We start from the raw sequence: 19,322 nt of genomic DNA on the forward strand, positions 1-19,322 counted from the left end.
AATTAATTAATAATTATTATTTATTTTGATGCGGCCCAGCCTCACCCAGACTCCGCCTCCAGCGGCCCCCGGCTGAATTGAGTTTGATACCCCTGCTCTAAATAAAATAACATCAAAAATTGTATTTCTTTATTGCATGTCTTTAATTTCATCAAAGCAAGGAAACTAACTGTAATTCATTCATATTGTAGTGATGGTCTCAGACACGCTGGGCTTGCTGTCGGTCTGGCAGCGCAAGGAATTGTGGGTTACCCGTTCTTTTGCCTGTCTGACTGAAATTGGATTTAAGTTTGGGTTTTCCTCAATGTGTTTTGTTGTCTGACTGTTGAACATTTGTTGAACATTTATGATTTTGTCCTGTTATGTTTGAATTCTTCCTGCACCTGGAGTGAGAATGAGGGAGAGACTGATGACGACCCCCTCTCCTTGTGTCATTGAGGAATGTCAAAATAAAAGCTCATATGTTTATTATGAGGCTATTCAGCTTTTGTCAGACAGTTAGACGCTGCAATACCTCACCAAATTGTCATGAGACCAAAGAAGAAGCTTATATGACACGAGGACTCGCATCAGGAGAAATTATAGTTTATTCTTCACATTCTCCATGTTTTACCTACAATGTAAGACTTTTAAGAGGCGTTTCAATTTATGCGGCTCCATACACACCCCTGGTCTACTCGATGAAAAAAAAGCATACAAATAATTAGATTTTTTATATACTGCTCACAAAAATTAAAGGATCACTTTAAAGAAACACATTAGATACATCAGATCTCAATATGAAGTTGGATATCTACCCAAATAACGACAGGGCAGTGTCTTAGGAACAAAAGGATGTCAAGTCTTTTAATGGAAATAAAAGTTTTCAGCCTACAGAGGCTCAATTGTGTAGACACCATCAAATCAGAGTGAAATGAAGATGTGGCAGGCTAGTCCATTGTTTCCAAAACTTAATTTCTGCAACTCAAAATGCTTTTCAGTATCTTGTGAGGCCCCCACCAGCTTGTATGCTTGACAACGTGGCGGCATGCTCCTAATGAGACGACGGATGGTGTCTTGTGGCATTTCCTCCCAGATCTGTGTGAGGGCATCCCTGAGCTGTTGTACAGTCTGAGGAGCAACCTGGCGGCGCCTAATGGACCCAAACATAATGTCCCAGAGATGTTCTATTGGGTTTAAGTCAGGGGATGGTGAAGGCCATTCAATTGTTTCAATTCCTTCATCCTCCAGGTACTGCCTGCATACTCTTGACACGTGAGGCCGGGCATTGTCGTGCATTAGGAGGAAACCAGGACCTACTGCACCAGCGTAGGGTCTGACAATGGGTTCAAGGATTTCATCTGGATACCTTATGGCAGTCAGAGCACCATTTCCTAGGCAGTAGAGGTCTGTGCGTCCCTCCATGGATATGCCTCCCCAGACCATCACTGACCCACCACCAAACCTGTCATGTTGAACCACGTTGCAGGCAGCATAACGTTCTCCTTGTCTTCTCCAGACTCTTTCACGTCTATCACAGGTGCTCAGGGTGAACCTGCTCTCGTCTGTGAAAAGTACAGGGCGCCAGTGGTGGACTTGCCAATTCTGGTGTTCTTGAGCAAATGCCAGTGGAGCTCCACGGTGCTGGGCAGTGAGCACAGGGCCCACTACAGGACGTGGGGCCCTCAGGCCACCTTCATGAAGTCTGTTCCTGATTGTTTGGGTAGAGACATTCACACCAGTGGCCCTCTGGAGGTCATTCTGTAGGGCACGAGCAGGGCTCAGCCTGTTCCGCCTTGCACAAAGGAGCAGGTATGGGTCCTGCTGAGGGGTTGAGGACCTTCTACGGCCCTGTCCAGCTCTCCCAGAATAACCACCAGTCTCCTGAAATCTCCTCCATGTTCTGGAGATTGTGCTGGGAGACACATTAAACCTTCTTGCTGCAGCACGTGTGGATGTGCCATCCTGGAGAAGTTGGACAACCTGTTCAACTTCTGTAGGGTTAAGGAATCTCCTCATACTGCCAGTAGAGATAATTATCAAGCCAAAATCAGCACGAGTGGAAAACCAGCCAAAAAAGATCAAGAGGGAGAAACTTGAAATGACCTCCACATGTAACACCAGTCCTGTTTGGAGGCTTTTCTAATTGTTGCCACTGAAGTGTTCCTGAAGTGTCACTGAAACTTAAGTCTCACAAACAATAAGATCACTTAAGTCAAACAGACCAAAAGACATATTTTGTATAGACACTTTAATACTTAAAGAACTTAACTCACCCTTAATACATCCCTTAACCATCAATCAATCTATCACTGAATCCACATTTCCATGGAAGTCTTGCTGTGATTCCAACCTAGAACACTGGAGAGTCCATGTTGCCTTCAAATTACAGACCTATCAATATCATCCCCACAGAGTCCAAGGTCGCAGAAAAACTCATTTCCCAACAAATAATTTCTCACCTCAACATGTTATCTTTTAATCTTCATCAAATGCAGATTAGTTTCAGAGCTTAGCCATCAACTGAGACGGCTTACTGCTTTTTCATAGAAAACAGAATCTATTACATTTGGGTGGTGTAGTTGGAGCTGTGCTTCTCAGCCTGAAAAAAGCTTTTGACACTATAAATCATAAAATCAAGTAAAGTTTATTTATATACCAGACAGCTGTCACAAAGTGCTTTACAAGAGAAAAGTAAAACGACATACAAATATAAAAAAGAAAACATATAAAAGTACAAAAAAGATCAAATACAGTCAGTCAGTCAGTCAGACAGACAGAGGGCCATTGTTATGGTTCCACCCTCAGTTACACCCCAGACCACCAGAGGGAGGCCTCACCAGAGTTTTAACCCTGCTGTCACCTTACTACAACTCCCATCAGCCACTGCCACGGCTTCCTGTCTGCACAGTTGGCTTCTGTCTTCATCAGTACCATCTACCATTTAAACCCACCTCAGCCACTTCTTCAGTGGGAAGAATTGTTCTTGACGCTCAAGAGACATCGCTTCATGAAACACTTCATCAAACACTTTTATGATGGATGATAAAAACTGATTAAAATCCTTTAAGAAAGCACCAGCAGGGCCGGGGGTGGGGGGGTAAATTAAAATGCTAAAAAATATGTTACATGTTATACAGCAGCAAGTCCTCCACCGTGACGACAGGGGCGGGGCATCCTAACAGCTGAGCACAGATCCTTCAGGTGAATGAATTCACCTTCTCTCTGCCAGGTCTCTGTGAGGAGCTTTAAGTTCAAGTTTTACCAGGTAAAGAGTTTGTTGAAGGGGAAGGATTTATTTGCGATCAAGCGCGCATTCAGCTATCCAATCCCAGTCAGTGTCGCCATAGCAGCAGAATCAGCTGGACGTATCGGGAGTTGTAGCAGGCACTTCTGGTTGTGGCGCGATCTCCAGGGGTATTTGCATGACAGTTGCTGGTCAAGGAGTGCAAACATAGGAGGCCAGAATGGCTCTGAGGACCAGGCAGCACTTCCACCACTGTTCCAATACCATGCTGGCTCCAGGTTATCAGCTGGGACAGATCGGTGAGAAGGCTTCCCCACATGTCCCGTGCCAGAGAGGAATCGGCCTCAGCCCCCTGTAGTGTGTTCTTCTACAGTGGGAGACACCAGTGAGCCAAGTAATATGCTGGATCGCCACCTGAAGACCAACCATGGAGCCTCTTCTCCTCGCTCGTTTCTATGGACCCGGGACTCGTGCCAGCAACAGGTATTCCGGTGAGACGGTGGAACAAAAAAAATGGTGGAGGGAAAGTTTGTTTGCAGCTGCTCTACTCATGGAAGTGGTGTTCCATCGATTCTTTGTTGCAGAGGAGAGACTCACCATTGTATGTCCAAGCAGCAAAAGTATAGTCACAGGGTGTTAGGGTTGATATGGCAATATAAGTAGATAAAAAGAACGCTGAAAGTTGGCAGAGTAGCAGCTGAGCCGCAGCCCCACTCGGGGCCTTATGTCCAATTTTTTTAATTAGTTTGTCGGTGAAAAACTTCTGACCAAACTAACAAAATTCTATTTCTCCTCGAAAATTGTAAAATGGATAGAATCCTATTTATCAAGTAGATCTCAGTCAGTTAGGATAAACCATTATCATTCCCCTCCTATCCCCATCTCTACACGTGTTCCATAGGCTCCATTCTAGGGCCTTTACTTTATTCTCTCTACATTAATGACCTCCCTTCTTTTTATTCCAACAGTCAAATTTAAGTCTAAATGTAAACAAACCATAAACCTATTTTGGCTGATGTTTCTGTGGCAGAAAAGAAAATAGAAGTTGTTGAAAATTTTGAATATCTTGGCATTTTAAGTAATTCAGTTGTAAGTTTAACTCATCCAATTTTAGATTACTTCTAGTGAGTTACTTCCCTTTCCAGTTTTGCATAGTTATGTAACTTATGAGTGTAAATTTAGAAAGAAAGATACAGAACCTTTGCAGTAAATAGCTTTATACTGGAAAAATGTTAACTTTTAACAATCAAAACCTGTTGTTCATATTCATTTGCACTGTTTTTTTCACTAAGAACTCTAAAAATCACATTTTGATTTAGTTTTTTTACATTTTTAGTTATTATAGCACCGTTATAAATTCTAAAATGATGATAGATATTGAAAATAAAATGTCCTCTGGAAAAAGGGGCAAAAGCACACATTTACAGGACATTCTCTGACCTTTTCATAGTCAAAATAAGCTGAAAAAGGTGAATATTTTGAGGTTTGGGGTTAATGATTTAAGGCAGAGACAGAGTGACAGTCCCCATTCAAAATACACAGTCTATCGTTCTGGATTTAAAAATAAAACTCTATGTTGAGCAACACTCCAATTTTCTTTAATAAAAGTTTTGCAAACTATAATCAGAAGTGTTTTTAGTGAGTATGGATTGGTAACGGACATTCTTGGGCCTCTGGGAAAAGGAGGGGTGGGGTGGGTGAGATGGTCTCTAAACCCTGTGAATAAGGGGAGAATACCGTGTCTCAGAAAATTAGAAATACCTAACACCAATACAAGGATAGGATTTTTCAAATATTGGACAATGAGAGAAAACATGAAAAATGTGTGCATGTAAAATATTTAGGGCTGAGTTGGGGCTCCTTTGGCCTGAACTACCGAAGCGAAGTGGCGTGACATAGTCAGTCAATCTGTGGACTCTCCTAGCATAAGTGACATGTACTTGTGTCTGCCATAAACGACCTCTGTTGAAGGCCACAGGTGCATTACAGTCAAAGTCCCTTTCACCCATTCACATACACATTCACATACTGATGGTGACCCCGCCACCGAACACTGGCTACCAACATAATGCCCACAGAGACAATGTGGGTTTCAGCGCCAAGCCGAATGACTCTTGGGCACATGGGTGGACAAGAGGGGAAGTGAACCTGATCAGAGGCCAACCGCTCTTCCACCGCACCACGGCCGCTCCCAAGCGTTACATAGTCTTACCATAAACCCATAAACAGTAAAGAACTGCAGGACATTCTATGTCAACTGAACTCCTCCTCCTGCTGTCTGGATATTCTACCCACAAGCTTTTTCAAAAAAGTTTCAAAGATCCTGGAACCAGCCCTGCTCCAGATTGTGAACTTGTCATTAACATCTGGTGTTTTCCCAGAACCACTGAAAACAGCTGTAATCAAACCTCTCCTAAAAAAGGACAGTCTAGACAAAACTCAAATGAACAACTACAGACCGATATCAAACCTGCCATTTTTAAGTAAGATCATTGAAAAAGCTGTTTTCCATCAGTTAAATGAATTCCTAATAAATAACAACTGCTATGATGTCTTCCAGTCCGGCTTCAGACAGAACCACAGCACTGAAACGGCTCTGACCAAAGTGACTAATGACATACGTTTGAATACAGACAGTGGAAATATGTCAGTGCTAGTTTTACTGGATCTCAGTGCTGCGTTTGATACAGTCGACCACGCAATACTACTCAGACGACTGGAAAACTGGGTGGGTCTCACTGGGCCAGTACTAAACTGGTTCAAAACGTACTTAGAAAACAGGAAATATTTTGTGTCAATTGGTAACTTCACTTCTGAGCCAATAGAAATTACATGTGGAGTGCCCCAAGGCTCCATCCTGGGACCACTTCTATTTAACATCTACATGCTCCCACTGGCCCAGGTTATAAAGAACAACAACATTAGTTACCATAGCTATGCAGATGACACACAGATATATATTAGACTGACACCAGGAGACCGAGGCCCTGTACAGGCTCTTGGTAAATGCATTGAGGACATTAATGACTGGATGTGTCACAACTTACTTCAATTAAACAAAAACAAAACTGAGGTTATTGTCTTTGGGGCTAAAGAAAAAAGGTTAGACGTCACTACAGAGCTTCAATCTATTCAACTAAAAACTACCAACCAGGCCAGAAACTTGGGTGTAGTGATAGACACAGACCTAAATTTTGATAAACACATTAAGGCAGTCACTAAATCAGCCTATTATCATCTCAAAAATATCTCAAGGATTAAAGATCTGATGTCTAAGCAGGACCTGGAGAAACTAGTGCATGCTTTCATCTTTAGTCGACTTGATTACTGTAACAGTGTTTTTACAGGACTACCAAAAAAATCCATCAGGAAACTGCAGCTTATTCAGAACTCTGCTGCTCGGGTTCTCACAAGGACCAAGAAAGTAGACCACATCAGTCCAGTTCTGAGGTCTTTACACTGGTTACCTGTCTGTCAGAGGATAGACTTTAAAGTTCTGTTACTGGTTTATAAAGCTTTGAATGGTTTAGCACCAAAATACATGACTGACCTCCTGACCCAGTATGTACCAGCCAGACCTCTCCGGTCATCAGGATCCGGTCTTTTATCAGTTCCTAGAGTCAGAACTAAACATGGAGAAGCTGCATTCAGCTTCTATGCACCACAGATCTGGAACAGACTTCCAGAAAACCTTAGATCTGCTGAAACACTCAGTGTATTTAAATCCAGGTTAAAGACTCACCTGTTCTCAGTTGCATTTGATTAATATGTATTCAAAAGTTTACGTCCGCACTGTTTATCTATGCTTGTTTTAAATTAAAATCTTTTTACTTTCTTTTAATTTTATTTTAATGATTTGAATGATGATGAATGACATTTTTACTATTTCTTTTGATTGTTTCTTTTAATGTTTTATGTAAAGCACTTTGAATTGTCTCTGTACATGAAATGTTCTATACAAATAAACTTGCCTTGCCTTACAAGATCCCATGTTGCTCAGCTAGCTCCTCTGGCATGTTACATCTCTTCATGATTTTCTATGGCGTTAAGGGCAGACAAGTTTGGTGACCATTCAACAACAGGGATTCCATGTCCCTACGCTAAGTATTGGGGGATTTGGCACTCTGTGCAGGTGCCAAGTTCTGGTTTAAAAAAAAAGGAAACCGGATCTCCATAAAGTTGGTCAGCAGCAAGAAGCATGAAGTGCTCTAAAACATCCTGTCGTACAGCTGTGTTGACCTTGAATCTCAGAAAAAAACAGTGACACCCCAAACCATCGGTAGCTGTGGAAACTTTTTACTGGACTTCCAGCAACGTGGGTTATCTGCCTCCTTTGTCTCTCTCCAGACTCTGGGATCCGGATTTCCTAAAGCTATTGTTTTGTTTGTTTAGTGAAGTGTTGCGATGCAGGCCAGGTCTCTGGAGAGGAGCGCTCACACGGAGAAGAGCGTAAACGAAGGCCAGCTATGGACCGAGGCGTGCCAAAACAAACCCTGGACACTCATCAACGACTGAGCAACCCTGCATTTGCATTTAGTGGAGACAATGTAACTCTTACACAATTCCAACACCCTGTGGACCACAGACATCATATCCTCTGCTGAACTCCAAAATGGACTCAATGAACTGAATGAGCCCTTTCTTTTCTTTTTTCTTTCTGTGAACATTTTCTGTTTGTTTTTGTCTACATCATACAAAACGTTTGGTACCAGCAACTTTGTAATTACTGCCTTCAGCTCCAGCAGACGTTCTAGGGGGTCTTCTGAAGACGCCTCGGCCCAATCTCTTATTTTTCGTAACACTCAAAACCCAAACTAAAGTGGTACACGTGCTCCCCTCCCCCCTGGAAAATCCTCGCTCCCTTGGATGCAAAAGTTGTCAGAGTTTTTGTAATGAACCAGAAGAGTCACGTGACTGAAAAAAATTCCACAAATACATGAAATATGAATTTGGGATTTTCATCAGTTGTAAGTTAAAATCAGGAAAATGTAAAATAATCAGTTGAAATATCAGTCTGTGCTGACTGAGCGAATAGATTATACATGTTTCACCACTTGAAAATAAGTGATATTAATCAACATTTTGAAGATATTCTAATTTTATGACGGCGTCTGGACATATTTATTAGCTAATTTAATTTTCAGCCAAACAGAAATGTCATTGTGTCTCAATGATAGTGAAATCCCTCATCTTTTGGATGGCCCCTGAAAGCCCGACTTGCCTAGCCCTTCATTTAGCCCTCCAAACGGAGAGTTATGAAAAAATAGTGTCTCATATTTCAGACGCCACTTTCATTCAATGACGTCACCAATAATCACTAGTCCACTTGAATATACATAACAACAGTTTTATAACTTTAAGAAGGTCGTGTTACACCAAAAAGTCATCATGTAAACTTCAGAGCACACCCATGTGAAGGAAAGCGCTTCTCAGAGCGGTTTACCCTCACGACGGAGGACTTTATATCTCTTCATTATGATGGTCGGATTTAAAAAATACATTTTCTGGAGACACTAACACTTAAACTGCCCCTTCAAATAGAGGGAGGGGGAAAGGGAAGCATGCGGATTGGGCCATGATCTCACCTGTCCTGAGGACCCCTCAGGGCCACGGCGAGGTCCAGCGCAGCTCCAGGTAGAGGCGTCCAGGTCAGGATGTTTGGAGCGAGTTTGTTGATGAGTGCATTGAGATCTTCTGCTTGGTTTTTGATGTTTGTGTCCTTGATGTACCTGAGCCAAATCATCAGAAAGCACAGTATGCTGTTTTTAGTGTGCGCTCGTAGAGTTCACAAAGCTGGAACAGTTTCACGGTGTGGTGTCTTTTTCTGAGATTACTCAATGACAGCAGCAACTCCAACCTTTACATGGATCTGAGTAAAACTAAAACCAACTTGCTTCATGCAAGAGAAGAAATTAAAAACAGAGATCAACAATTTACAATAACTGAGAGCATTCTGGAAGAAATAGAGAACAATGGTTTAAAGGTTACCAAACTAAAGATTAGTCCCTCTAAAGATGCTGCGTTTTAAGCTCAGCAGCCTGATGACTTTTGTTGAAGGTCATTAACCCTCTGGAACCGACGGACGCCCTCAGTCGTCCTGCTGTGCACCTGTGAGATCAATGTGATGAAACTATGTCTAAAATTAACTTTAACTTTATATTTATATTCTGTAACTGATATTTTACTGAATTAAGGGCAGAATATGGCCTTTATTTGTTGTTTTTGGACAAAAACTATCTTTTTTTAATAAATAAGGTGGAAGATGAACTTTGATCAGACGGCTGCAAGGCATGGCAGCGCGGTGGAGGCGGAGCGAGACGGAGCTGTACGCTATTAGAAATCCTCCAAGGAGGAAATCGATCATAATATTTTTTTGGGATGGGTTCCGACATGAGTTTACTACAGCAACAACCATCGGAATTGTCAAAAAATCACAGAAACTCTGCCGTTCTCCACAAACGTCCCGCCCACTGCGGTTACGAGAGGCGAGCAGCAGAGCAGACAGACACACCCCCACCGGAGAGCAGATTCCAGCCGAAATCCAACTGGATCAGACTTCTCCCTAAAACGTCTTAATTATTCCTCACAAACACAACAAGGACAATGTGTGCGAAAAAAGAAAAGGCTGAAAAAAAAAAAAAAAAACAGAATTTCAGGATAAATGTCAAATAGACAGCAGTGTTCTTAGGAGAGAAATTTTTATTTTTGGGCTGCCTGGAGGCTGAAGCCACACAGGCAGACAGTCACTGTCTGTATAACAGCATCAGAAAGGTCACTGCATTGACCTTTGAGTCTATGCTGTTCCTCTACTAACAGAAACTGTTCATTTATGTGGCCCAAATAAGGAATCTGTTAATTTCACCTGGATTTTTTTTTTTGCCTTTTCCTTCAAAAATGTGATTGGTTTGTTGACTAAATCAATTCTTGTTGCTTTTATGAAATTACATCTAAAACTTTCATTCTATGTTGTGAAAATTGTTCATTAAACATTTTTGGGGTTTCCACAGTAAAATAAATTCCATTTTTTCCAGACGGAGTTTTCTGTTTTTGCATGATTTCCTGTCCAGTGTGTGAATTCGATATGGAAAAATGACAAAATAAAGGTAGTGTCACATAGGACAGGTTGTACTGATTAAAATGATACCAAGCAGAAGATAGTCTTTCAAACTGAAAATACAGAAAATTCAAAAGTAGACAAAAATTGAGTTTTACGCTGTAGGTTGCAGAGGGTTAAAACAAGGACAAAAGCAAAATATGGATATGTCAAAACAACCAAAACCTTTGATTCATTCTGTCCTCCTCAAGAAATGCGATCTGGACCCACCCTGACCCTCAGCAGCACTCAACTTGTCTGATGGATGAGCCTCCACAAAGTATCCAGCGAAGGGGCAGTAGATCTTTGGCTGGAGAGATTTCACCATCTGGGCTTTGTAATTCAACAGCTTCTTCCTCTCAGTCTTGATGAACTCTGCTTTCCAGGCATCTTGGGAAAGAGCATTTCCACCCGTCAGGGCGAGGCACTCAGCAGCAAGCCACAGTCTCATCATGAGTCAGGCCATCGGCCATTTTCAAAAGAAACAAAGATTTATCAAATGAAATAAAGACAAAATGGCAAAACAAGTCTGACTCAAAAGAAGAGCTTTTTCTTAGCTCAGAGAAGACAGATGTCTGCAGACAGAGAATAGACTACGTATCATTAGCTGCGTTTCCATGACACATTTGCACAAAATTTATCAAAATTCTAGGAATTTTGAAAAAAACAATGTTTCGAAATGACACTGTTTCCATTAAATCATCATTTTGCGATAAAGCACAAACCAACTCACGCGATAAGTCATTAAAAACATGACGATGAATGAGAACAAGTATTTTTTTATTTGATTCACTAAAAAAGGAGCATTGCGGTGACGTCACAGCTCTGTCTGGAGAGCGCGTACCGCGCAGAGTCTATTGACAGTCTCAGGTGAGAAACCTGTTCAGTGGTTTTTAAATGAATAACCTTTCTAACAAGTAAGCTGCTGGACCTTTTTCTGTTTAAAAACATACAAGATCCATTTAAGTTTCTGTCCCTGCACTCGCGCTTTTCCTCAAACGAGATTTCAGCATCTTCAGGCTCCAAGCTGCAGAAGTGTAGCTGCAGATGAAGCAATGAGGAAATCTTGGTTATTGTTTTATGGAGGAGCTGCATGATTCTGTATGACACTCAACTTATAAAGAGCTGTGAAGCTGTTGGATCAAATTATTTTCAAAAGAAATAAATATTCAGTTGGTTTTTAGTACTTTAATCTTATTATTTTTTGGTTTATATCGTTTTTTTAACAAATAGCGGACTATTTTATCCAGTGCATTATCATAGTAATACAACAACGCGCCGTGAAGAAAAAAAAAGAAAAGTGATATAATAATGATTTTCATGATAGGTTAAATAAAGTATCAGTTCAGAGGGAAAGTTCACATTTTACTGCTTGTTTTTTTTCCTAGAAGATGGAAGAAAATGTTGTTTTAGAGCAGCTTGCACAGTTTACGGAGCAGTAGAGCTGACTGGAACTTTTTTTTTGTTCAGATATGCAGGTTTGTATCTTATGGCTGTTTGTCAGCATGTCTGTTTTCTTGGAGTAATGCCAGAGACTAAAATCTTTCTAGAGTTCTGCTTATCTCACTGTTAATTTGTTTTTGTGCGAACAAATGACACTTTTGTGATATCATGGTTAACACTTGATAAATTTGAACATTTCAGACAATAACAATGAAGAAAAATTTTCTCTCTGGACTGTTTTTGTTTAAAAGTTGAATTTGATGCATATCGTCATCAAATTTACTTGGTAAAACTTTGTGGTTAATAGTGTTTAATCACAACACAAAGATGTGATTAATGTGATATTTTTTTAGTCAATTGACATCCCTAAAGATAAATGTGCTAAATGTACTGTTTTGTCCGTTCATTTTGATTTGTTAGTGTTTAGCAGTGGTCGGCAAATACTGGAACTCGTGTGTCAAAGTCAAGGCCCGGGGGCCGGATCCGGCCCTCCGGGTAAATCCATCAGGCCCTCCAGATCATTTTATTGTTATTAATGACCCGATGTTATCTTGCGCTTATTTTGAAATTGTACATTTTTGACAGAATATATTTTTATAGAGAGTAAAATATTGAAAGCTATTTAAGGTTTAAGTTGATTTATTCTGGAATAATATTCCTGCTTTTTATTATTCATTATTATGTTAAAAAGTAAAGTTTTGAACGTTTTAAAAATTGGCATTCTGATAGCTTTTTGGACTATTTTGACATTTACTAAGATAATTTGGGCTATTTTGGAGTTCAGCTAATATTTCAGTTACATGCTAGCTGTTTTGGCTAATTTAGGCTTTTTTTCAGTTTTTAAGGCTATTTTGAAGTTTAGGTAGTTTTTTCAGCTACATGCTAACTGGAGTTTGTTTTGTTTTTTTTTTTTAGTTTTTATAGGCTAATGTGGCATTTAGTTAATATTTTAACTTACTATCAACGTCAGCGTTTTCTGCTAGCATCTTCAGCAGCCAAATTCAGCTTACAGCATTCACACTAGCATTATTGCAGGTAATGCTATATATCTAGTTCATAATTATGTTAAACGTTATGGTTTTAAAGTTCTAAAAGTTTAGTTTTAGAGTGTTCAATAAATGTTTATCCTGTTCGACCTAAGATGTGTTTTGGATTTTGGCCCCTTGTGTGATTCAGTTTGACACTCCTGCTGTAACTAAAAAAACAAACAAAGACAAATTGCGATTAATCGCGATTAATTTCTTTCAAGGTTTACGATTTATTAGTTAATTTTTGTAATCCATTCCCGGCCCCATTAATTTCATATCAAAGCAGTAACTATCCATCCATCCATTCTCCTGACCGCTTTGTTCCTTTCGGGGTCGCGGGGGTGCCGGAGCCTAACCCGGCTACTGAAGGGTGAAGGCGGGGTACACCCTGGACAGGTCGCCAGTCTGTCTCAGGGCCTCAATCACACCCATTCACTCTCACATTCACACCTAGGGGCAATTTAGAGTCACCAATTAACCTATGAAGCATGTTTTTGGACGGTGGGAGGAAGCCGGAGTCCCCGGTGAAAACCCACGCATGAACGGGGAGAACATGCAAACTCCACACAGAAAGGTCCCAGCCGGGATTCGAACCGGGGCCTTCTCGCTGTGAGGCAAGAGCGCTAACCACTGGGCCACCGTGCAGCCCAGCAGTAACTAAAATAAAGTAACTCAGCAGCACTGCTAATTCAATACAAACAAACCGCATATCTGCTGGTCATCATGGATGACCCAGACTCACCAGTGTACTTCCCCCCATAGAAAGTCATAGGGAATCCAGATGCCCCCCCTGCAAAGTCACTCATCATCAAGTCCACATTGAGTGGAAGTTTGCCTCCATTAGGCCGGGTGCAGTCCACTGTGTTAAGGATCAGGTGGCCTGTGATCACAGAGACGTCAGGAGCTTCAGTATGAACAATGATTCTAGTTCAGCGAGTAACCCAGCATTGTACCTTTGTAGTCAAAAATGATGCAGGTGTCCATTTCAGGATGAATCCCATCCATTAGAATCATAAATCTCAGGTGCTCATCAACCTGGGAAAGACCAGAGAAAACTCAAACCCAACCACGTCAGATTTCCAAAGGGTCCCAGCTCGTGAGTGCATTTCCTGTGCCTGCGGGGGTCCATGTGAGTGTGAGATGCTTACGTTCACCCAGACTCCAAAAGGAACCACGTTGATGTTGGTCAGCTGGACTTCGCTCTGCTCCAGATTCCTGTCACACAGCAGCACAGAGAAGCTGACGCAGCAGCTAAAGGCCTGAAAGATTCTGCGGGTCTGCTGAGAGACTGACCAGAACACGGGCCGGGAGGTGTCGCCCACGTAGATGGGAACGTCTGGCCTCTTTTTCGACAGGATCTTCAGGGTAGGGTAGCTGGAAGAAAACAAAGACACGCCCCTCAGATGTATGCCAAGGAAGTGACAAGGTTACCAAAAAATTCACGTAGGTAAATATGAAGGACAAAGTCCCAGAGAGATTATGTGAAAGTCAATTTTGAAGAATCCAGATGACAGAAAAAGCTGAAATCTAATCAGAAAATAAACTCTGATAATGTCAAGATAGAATTCTGTCATCACTCTGGAACTTGAATTTACATTTTAATGCAAGCAAAACAAGAACCAGAAACTTAAACAGTTCAAGGTTGTCTGCGGAGCAGCCAGACGGCACTCACTGGTCACCCCCAAACTGGCAAAGAAGCAGCTCCAGCATAGACCGTTTATATTAACTGGACGTAGTAAGGCTTGAGGTTCCCCATAGGAAAGGCATTACCTCTAGTCCTCGCAAAATCAAGCCAGAGCCTTCACTGATACGTCTACCGCCATATTGCCATCGATTGAAATCCCTCGACAGTGAGGGTTTGCAACTGGTTGCAGTTCAAGTCGGTCTGAGTCACGTTTTTAGAGGAACTGCTGTCGCCAATCATGAGTGAGCTTATTCTGACTTGTTGGAAGTCCACAACCTTCCCACTGAAAGTGGATTGGGGGACCTTTCATTCAAACGTTAGAGGCGGGGCCAGCGGGAGCCACATGCTTTTAATGAGGCATTTGATTGGTCAGTTTATAACTTGAACTTGGGATAAAGAAAAATATCTTTAAAAAAATTTAGAATAGACCCTTTTAATGTGACGTCACACATCGCCGGTCAAGTGCAGCTTCTGGTGTCTATGGTTTAGAACGGCAAAGCTGACAGCTGAACGCTTTTGAAGCAATTTTACATAAATAATGGTAACCTAACTAATTGTAACCAAAATGTGTATAATATTTATTATATGAATGTCCTACCTGGTTGTATTTGTTTTCCCCTCTTAGATCGTTCACAAATCAGAGTACAAATGTCAGTAATCCTGTCTGCAGTCAGAACAGCAGATCAGCTGATCCACTAAATCCTCTGGATGATATTAAACCAGTCGTGGATTATTTCTCTCTGACAACCCGGTTAAAGTTAGACAAAGTTACAAGTACTTCATTGAATGCTGCTTGTTTGATTATGAAGGTAATTATGATTTTATTCTTTTAATCTGTGCTAACGCTAACACTAGCATTAGCTTTGTCTATGAGACGTGGAGCTGCAGAAGATCTTTTCTCACCAGTTAAAAGTTTCCTAAATTTCCGATCTCACATAATCCTGTAAACAGATCAAAACTCAGACAATTCCAGCGTGTCTGACATTAAAGTCAAACTTATTTCTGTTGTAATGTTTTCTACTGCGGTCAGTGAGCTGCTGTTAGCTCAGCCGTGGTTCTAACATCACTCCTCTTTGTTTTTGTTCATAACTGTGTCTGATCTACGGGAAAATGAAGGTAAAAAATTATCAAACTAATGGATAATGTTGACAAAAATACGTAACATTTCCACTTAATGTTATAAAATACGTTCACCCAGAGATTACTTTTTTTTGCTTGGCTTTATATTTTCTTATTTTGAAAGTTGAAACTATGTGGCTCGATAGCTGCTCTGAACATTTTCACTGAACCAAACTATTAGTATTTTTACAATTATGCCGTAAAAGATCCCGTAGAACAACAAGGTAGATATTTTAAAAAAAAACATCAAAATTGAAGGATTATTGAAATTTGTTTTTAGATTTGTGAACAATCTAAGACAGGAAATGAAAATGCATTTATACATTCATAAAATAAATATTGTTCCTGTTTCTGTTGAAATTGGTAAGGTTTCCTTTTATTATTTATGTAAAATTGTGTTAAACAGAGTTCAGCTATCAGCTTTGCTGTTCTAAATGAGAACACCAGAAGTAACGATTCCCATTTTGTCTGACGTCACCATGAAAATGGTCGATTACAAAGTGTGTACTAAGAAGAATGTATCGGAGCAAGAATGGTTATTCTGAAAAACAAAATGGCTTACAAATAACTGTCTATTTCTCGATGGAAGTCTACGGAAATTTGACCTTCTTCCAACCAGCGGGTACTTCCTGTTTGGAACACGAGAGGGGAGGGGTTGCTAAGTCCACTGATATACAGTCAATGAGCTCCAGCCAAAAAAGCAAGAACTCCCATCAGCCACAGTCAGGATGGGAACGGCAGGGTGGACATACACCCCATGGGAAGGTGGGAGGGCGGAGTCTCTTGTCTCGCTCTGAGGGAAGCGAGTTTCACACCAGGATCAGTGTGTCCTGGACTCTGGGTAAAGATGGGCCTCTGTGTTTAGTTTTTTGCATATGGTCATTTGAGTTTTGGTTTTGTATTCCCTCACACTGAGTCCTTGTGCTTCTGTTTATTTAGTTATCCTGTTGGAGCCGATAGGTTTCAGTTCTGCTTTGACAGATCCTTTGCTCCTCAACCTGTCTTAATTTTAGTTAAATACTTTCAGTTTGGCCACACCTGTTCTTCAGTCTCCTGCATGTCCGGGTCCTACAACCACTTTTCCTGATAGTACAACACCAGCATGGGGCTGCTATATGCATCCATCTACTAACTCAACAATGTGAGGACAGAAAATGAATCTGGTCAAATATTTGTCTGGCCTGTGCAGAGATCCACCTCAGCAGCGCAGCACTCCTTCAGACACCAACATTTCATTCAAGTGTCTTGAGTTGTCTGAGTTTTTGTGACAAACCAGAAGAGTCACGTCACTAAAAAAAAATTTGGGATTATGTGAAACAGTGAATAGAGAAATTTGAATCAACAGGCACATTCATTCATTCATTCATTCATTATCCTGACCGCATCTTCCCTTTCGGGGTCGCGGGGTGCTGGAGCCTATCCCGGCTACTGATGGGCGAAGGCGGGGTACACCCTGGACAGGTCGCCAGTCTGTCTCAGGGCCTCAATCACACACATTCACTCACACATTCACACCTAGGGGCAATTTAGAGTCACCAATGAACCTATCAACAGGGACACTGTAATTAAATTAGGGGTGCAACAGATTACAGATTTGAACTTCCTGGCTTGGTAAAACCAATCCATGCTTTTGTGTCCAGTATGTTGGACTATTGTAATGGTCTCCTCACTGGACTCCCTAAAAGAGACATCAAATGCTGAAGGTCGAGTCTTGACAAAAACCAGAAAATATGACCACATCAGTCCAGTTCTCAGCTCTTTGCACTGTTTATGTTGCCAAGAGAATTGAGTTTAAAGCAGCTCTGCTTGTTTATAAGTCCCTCTAAGGCAGGGGTGTCAAAGTCAGTCACACAGGGGGCCAAAATCTAAAATCCACCTTAGGTCGCAGACCGAACAGAATGAACATTTATTGAAGACAATAAAACTACATTTTTAAAACTTTAAATACATAACTTTTTAACATAACTATGAATAAAAATAGGCAAGAATATTGTTCCAGAATAAATCAACTTAAACCTTAAATAACTTTCAATATTTTACTCTCCATAAAAATATATTTTGTCAAAATATAAGCGCAAGATAACATAAGGGAAATACTGTATGTAAAGAATAAATTATTATTTGCAAGAAGATCGCGGGTGTTGTGAAATGAGTGTGCGTGCTTCAACCTGTGCGTTTTAGCTCGACGCGGTGCAGGAGAGGGGGGAGAAGAGTGCGCACGCACGTGCATGAGGGAAGTAGCACGCGCTGCGAAGAGAGAAAGAAAAAAAGGCAGTGCGTTAGCGTGCCAACAGTTGTTGTCAATTGGCAAAGCAAGGAAAAGTAATAATAGAAAGTTCCTCTAAGATCTGAGAGTGAACCCCAGAGGAACCCCAGAGGAAGAGCAGCCTTCAGCCCGATGAAGATCCCCCTACGTCCTCCAACCGACCACGGTCGGGTAACAAAGCAGGAAAAGTTCAACACCGGGGCGAAGGAAAATCCAGCTGAAAATAATACTATACTTTCATCGGGAAAAGTGCTGGTCGGACACTTCCTGTTGTTGTAAAACCTTTCCACCAATCAATGGATTACTTTGTGTGACTACAGAAGCTCCGCCCTCACGGGTCCATTCCATTTTCCAATGGACCTACGACCAACGAAGGTCTAAAAATGGTCCCGGTCAGACCTGCTTACCGGGTCCATTTTGTAAGGGAAACGCTAAAAAGTCCGGTCCGGCTCGATCCAGTCGGGTCTGAACCACTCAGTGGAAACGAGGCAAATGTTTCTTGTTACGGTTTCTCCCTAATGTAATGTGTTTGTTTTGTAAGTGTCTTTGAGTATCTTTAAAAAGTGCTATATAAATAAAATGTATTCTTATTTATCATAGGTCTCCTTCAGGTTCCAAGAGCATAAACACAACATGAACAATGACCTGGTTCACACTTCAGCAGCAGTGATCCTTCAGAAGCTTGGCCAATAAAAGCAACCATGGGAGAAAACAACGTCCACCATGGAAGCAACGGTTGGAGGCTAAAACCAAGGCAGCTGGGAGGGAAGTGAGTCAGTTGACAGAAGCCCAGAGAGGTGCAGAGAAAAAGCAAGAGCCTAACAGATACAGCCAGATGCCAACACCTGAAGCACTGGAAACTGTCACCCTGTAAAATGCAGAGATATTCTTTTGAGGCCACCCTAGACCGGTACAGGTCAAGGGTAAGAAGAAGGGCTGGTAAATCTTTGCAGACCTGTCACACTTTGAAACTCTGCAACAGTCCCAGAGTAGAGCTGTTTCTTGCTTCTTTACTATTACATTCATTCTTTGAAAGTGAGTTTGAAACTTGGTCTGATTCTAATTCTGACCAACAGATCCACAAACCCCACAAAATGTGTTGCCTTGAAAAAACACAAGATATCAAACTAGAAGAGTTGCATTTCCTGCGATAATGCTAGTGTGAATGCTTTCAGCTGAAAGTAGTTGTTGAAGATGCTGAAGCTTTTTGCTGAAAATGGTGACGCAATTAACTTAAATGCTGAAGGAATTTGCTGAGAATCCCAAAGGTATTTGTAAAATGTCAAATCTGCTAAAAGACTGGAAATTTCCTTAAAGAACTATGAAAGAGCGCTGAAGTTGACCTAAATTTTTGAAAAATTAGAGTCAATTTGCTTAAAAATCCCTAATACATGCCAAATTTGCAAAATTATTTTTTGTGTTGCTTAAACATTAGCTAAACTCCAAGTTAGTCTCCCCGCCCT

The 19,322-nt window shown here is 41.2% G+C and overlaps 1 protein-coding gene across 1 annotated transcript in view; it reads right to left on the reverse strand.

Moving 5' to 3' along the window:
* Nucleotides 1–19,322, reverse strand: part of cmah (cytidine monophospho-N-acetylneuraminic acid hydroxylase) — an 84,337-nt gene that overhangs the window by 21,556 nt on the left and 43,459 nt on the right. The window contains exons 6-11 of the mRNA XM_024262907.2: nt 14,084–14,164; nt 13,939–14,005; nt 13,744–13,825; nt 13,533–13,670; nt 10,574–10,709; nt 8,812–8,955 (exon numbers count right to left, since the gene is read on the reverse strand). Coding sequence (XP_024118675.2) covers nt 8,812–8,955; nt 10,574–10,709; nt 13,533–13,670; nt 13,744–13,825; nt 13,939–14,005; nt 14,084–14,164 — 648 coding nt within the window. The remainder of the gene's footprint in view (nt 1–8,811; nt 8,956–10,573; nt 10,710–13,532; nt 13,671–13,743; nt 13,826–13,938; nt 14,006–14,083; nt 14,165–19,322) is intronic.

The sequence above is a fragment of the Oryzias melastigma genome, linkage group LG5 (genome assembly GCF_002922805.2).
Source record: "Oryzias melastigma strain HK-1 linkage group LG5, ASM292280v2, whole genome shotgun sequence".
NCBI lineage: Eukaryota > Metazoa > Chordata > Actinopteri > Beloniformes > Adrianichthyidae > Oryzias > Oryzias melastigma.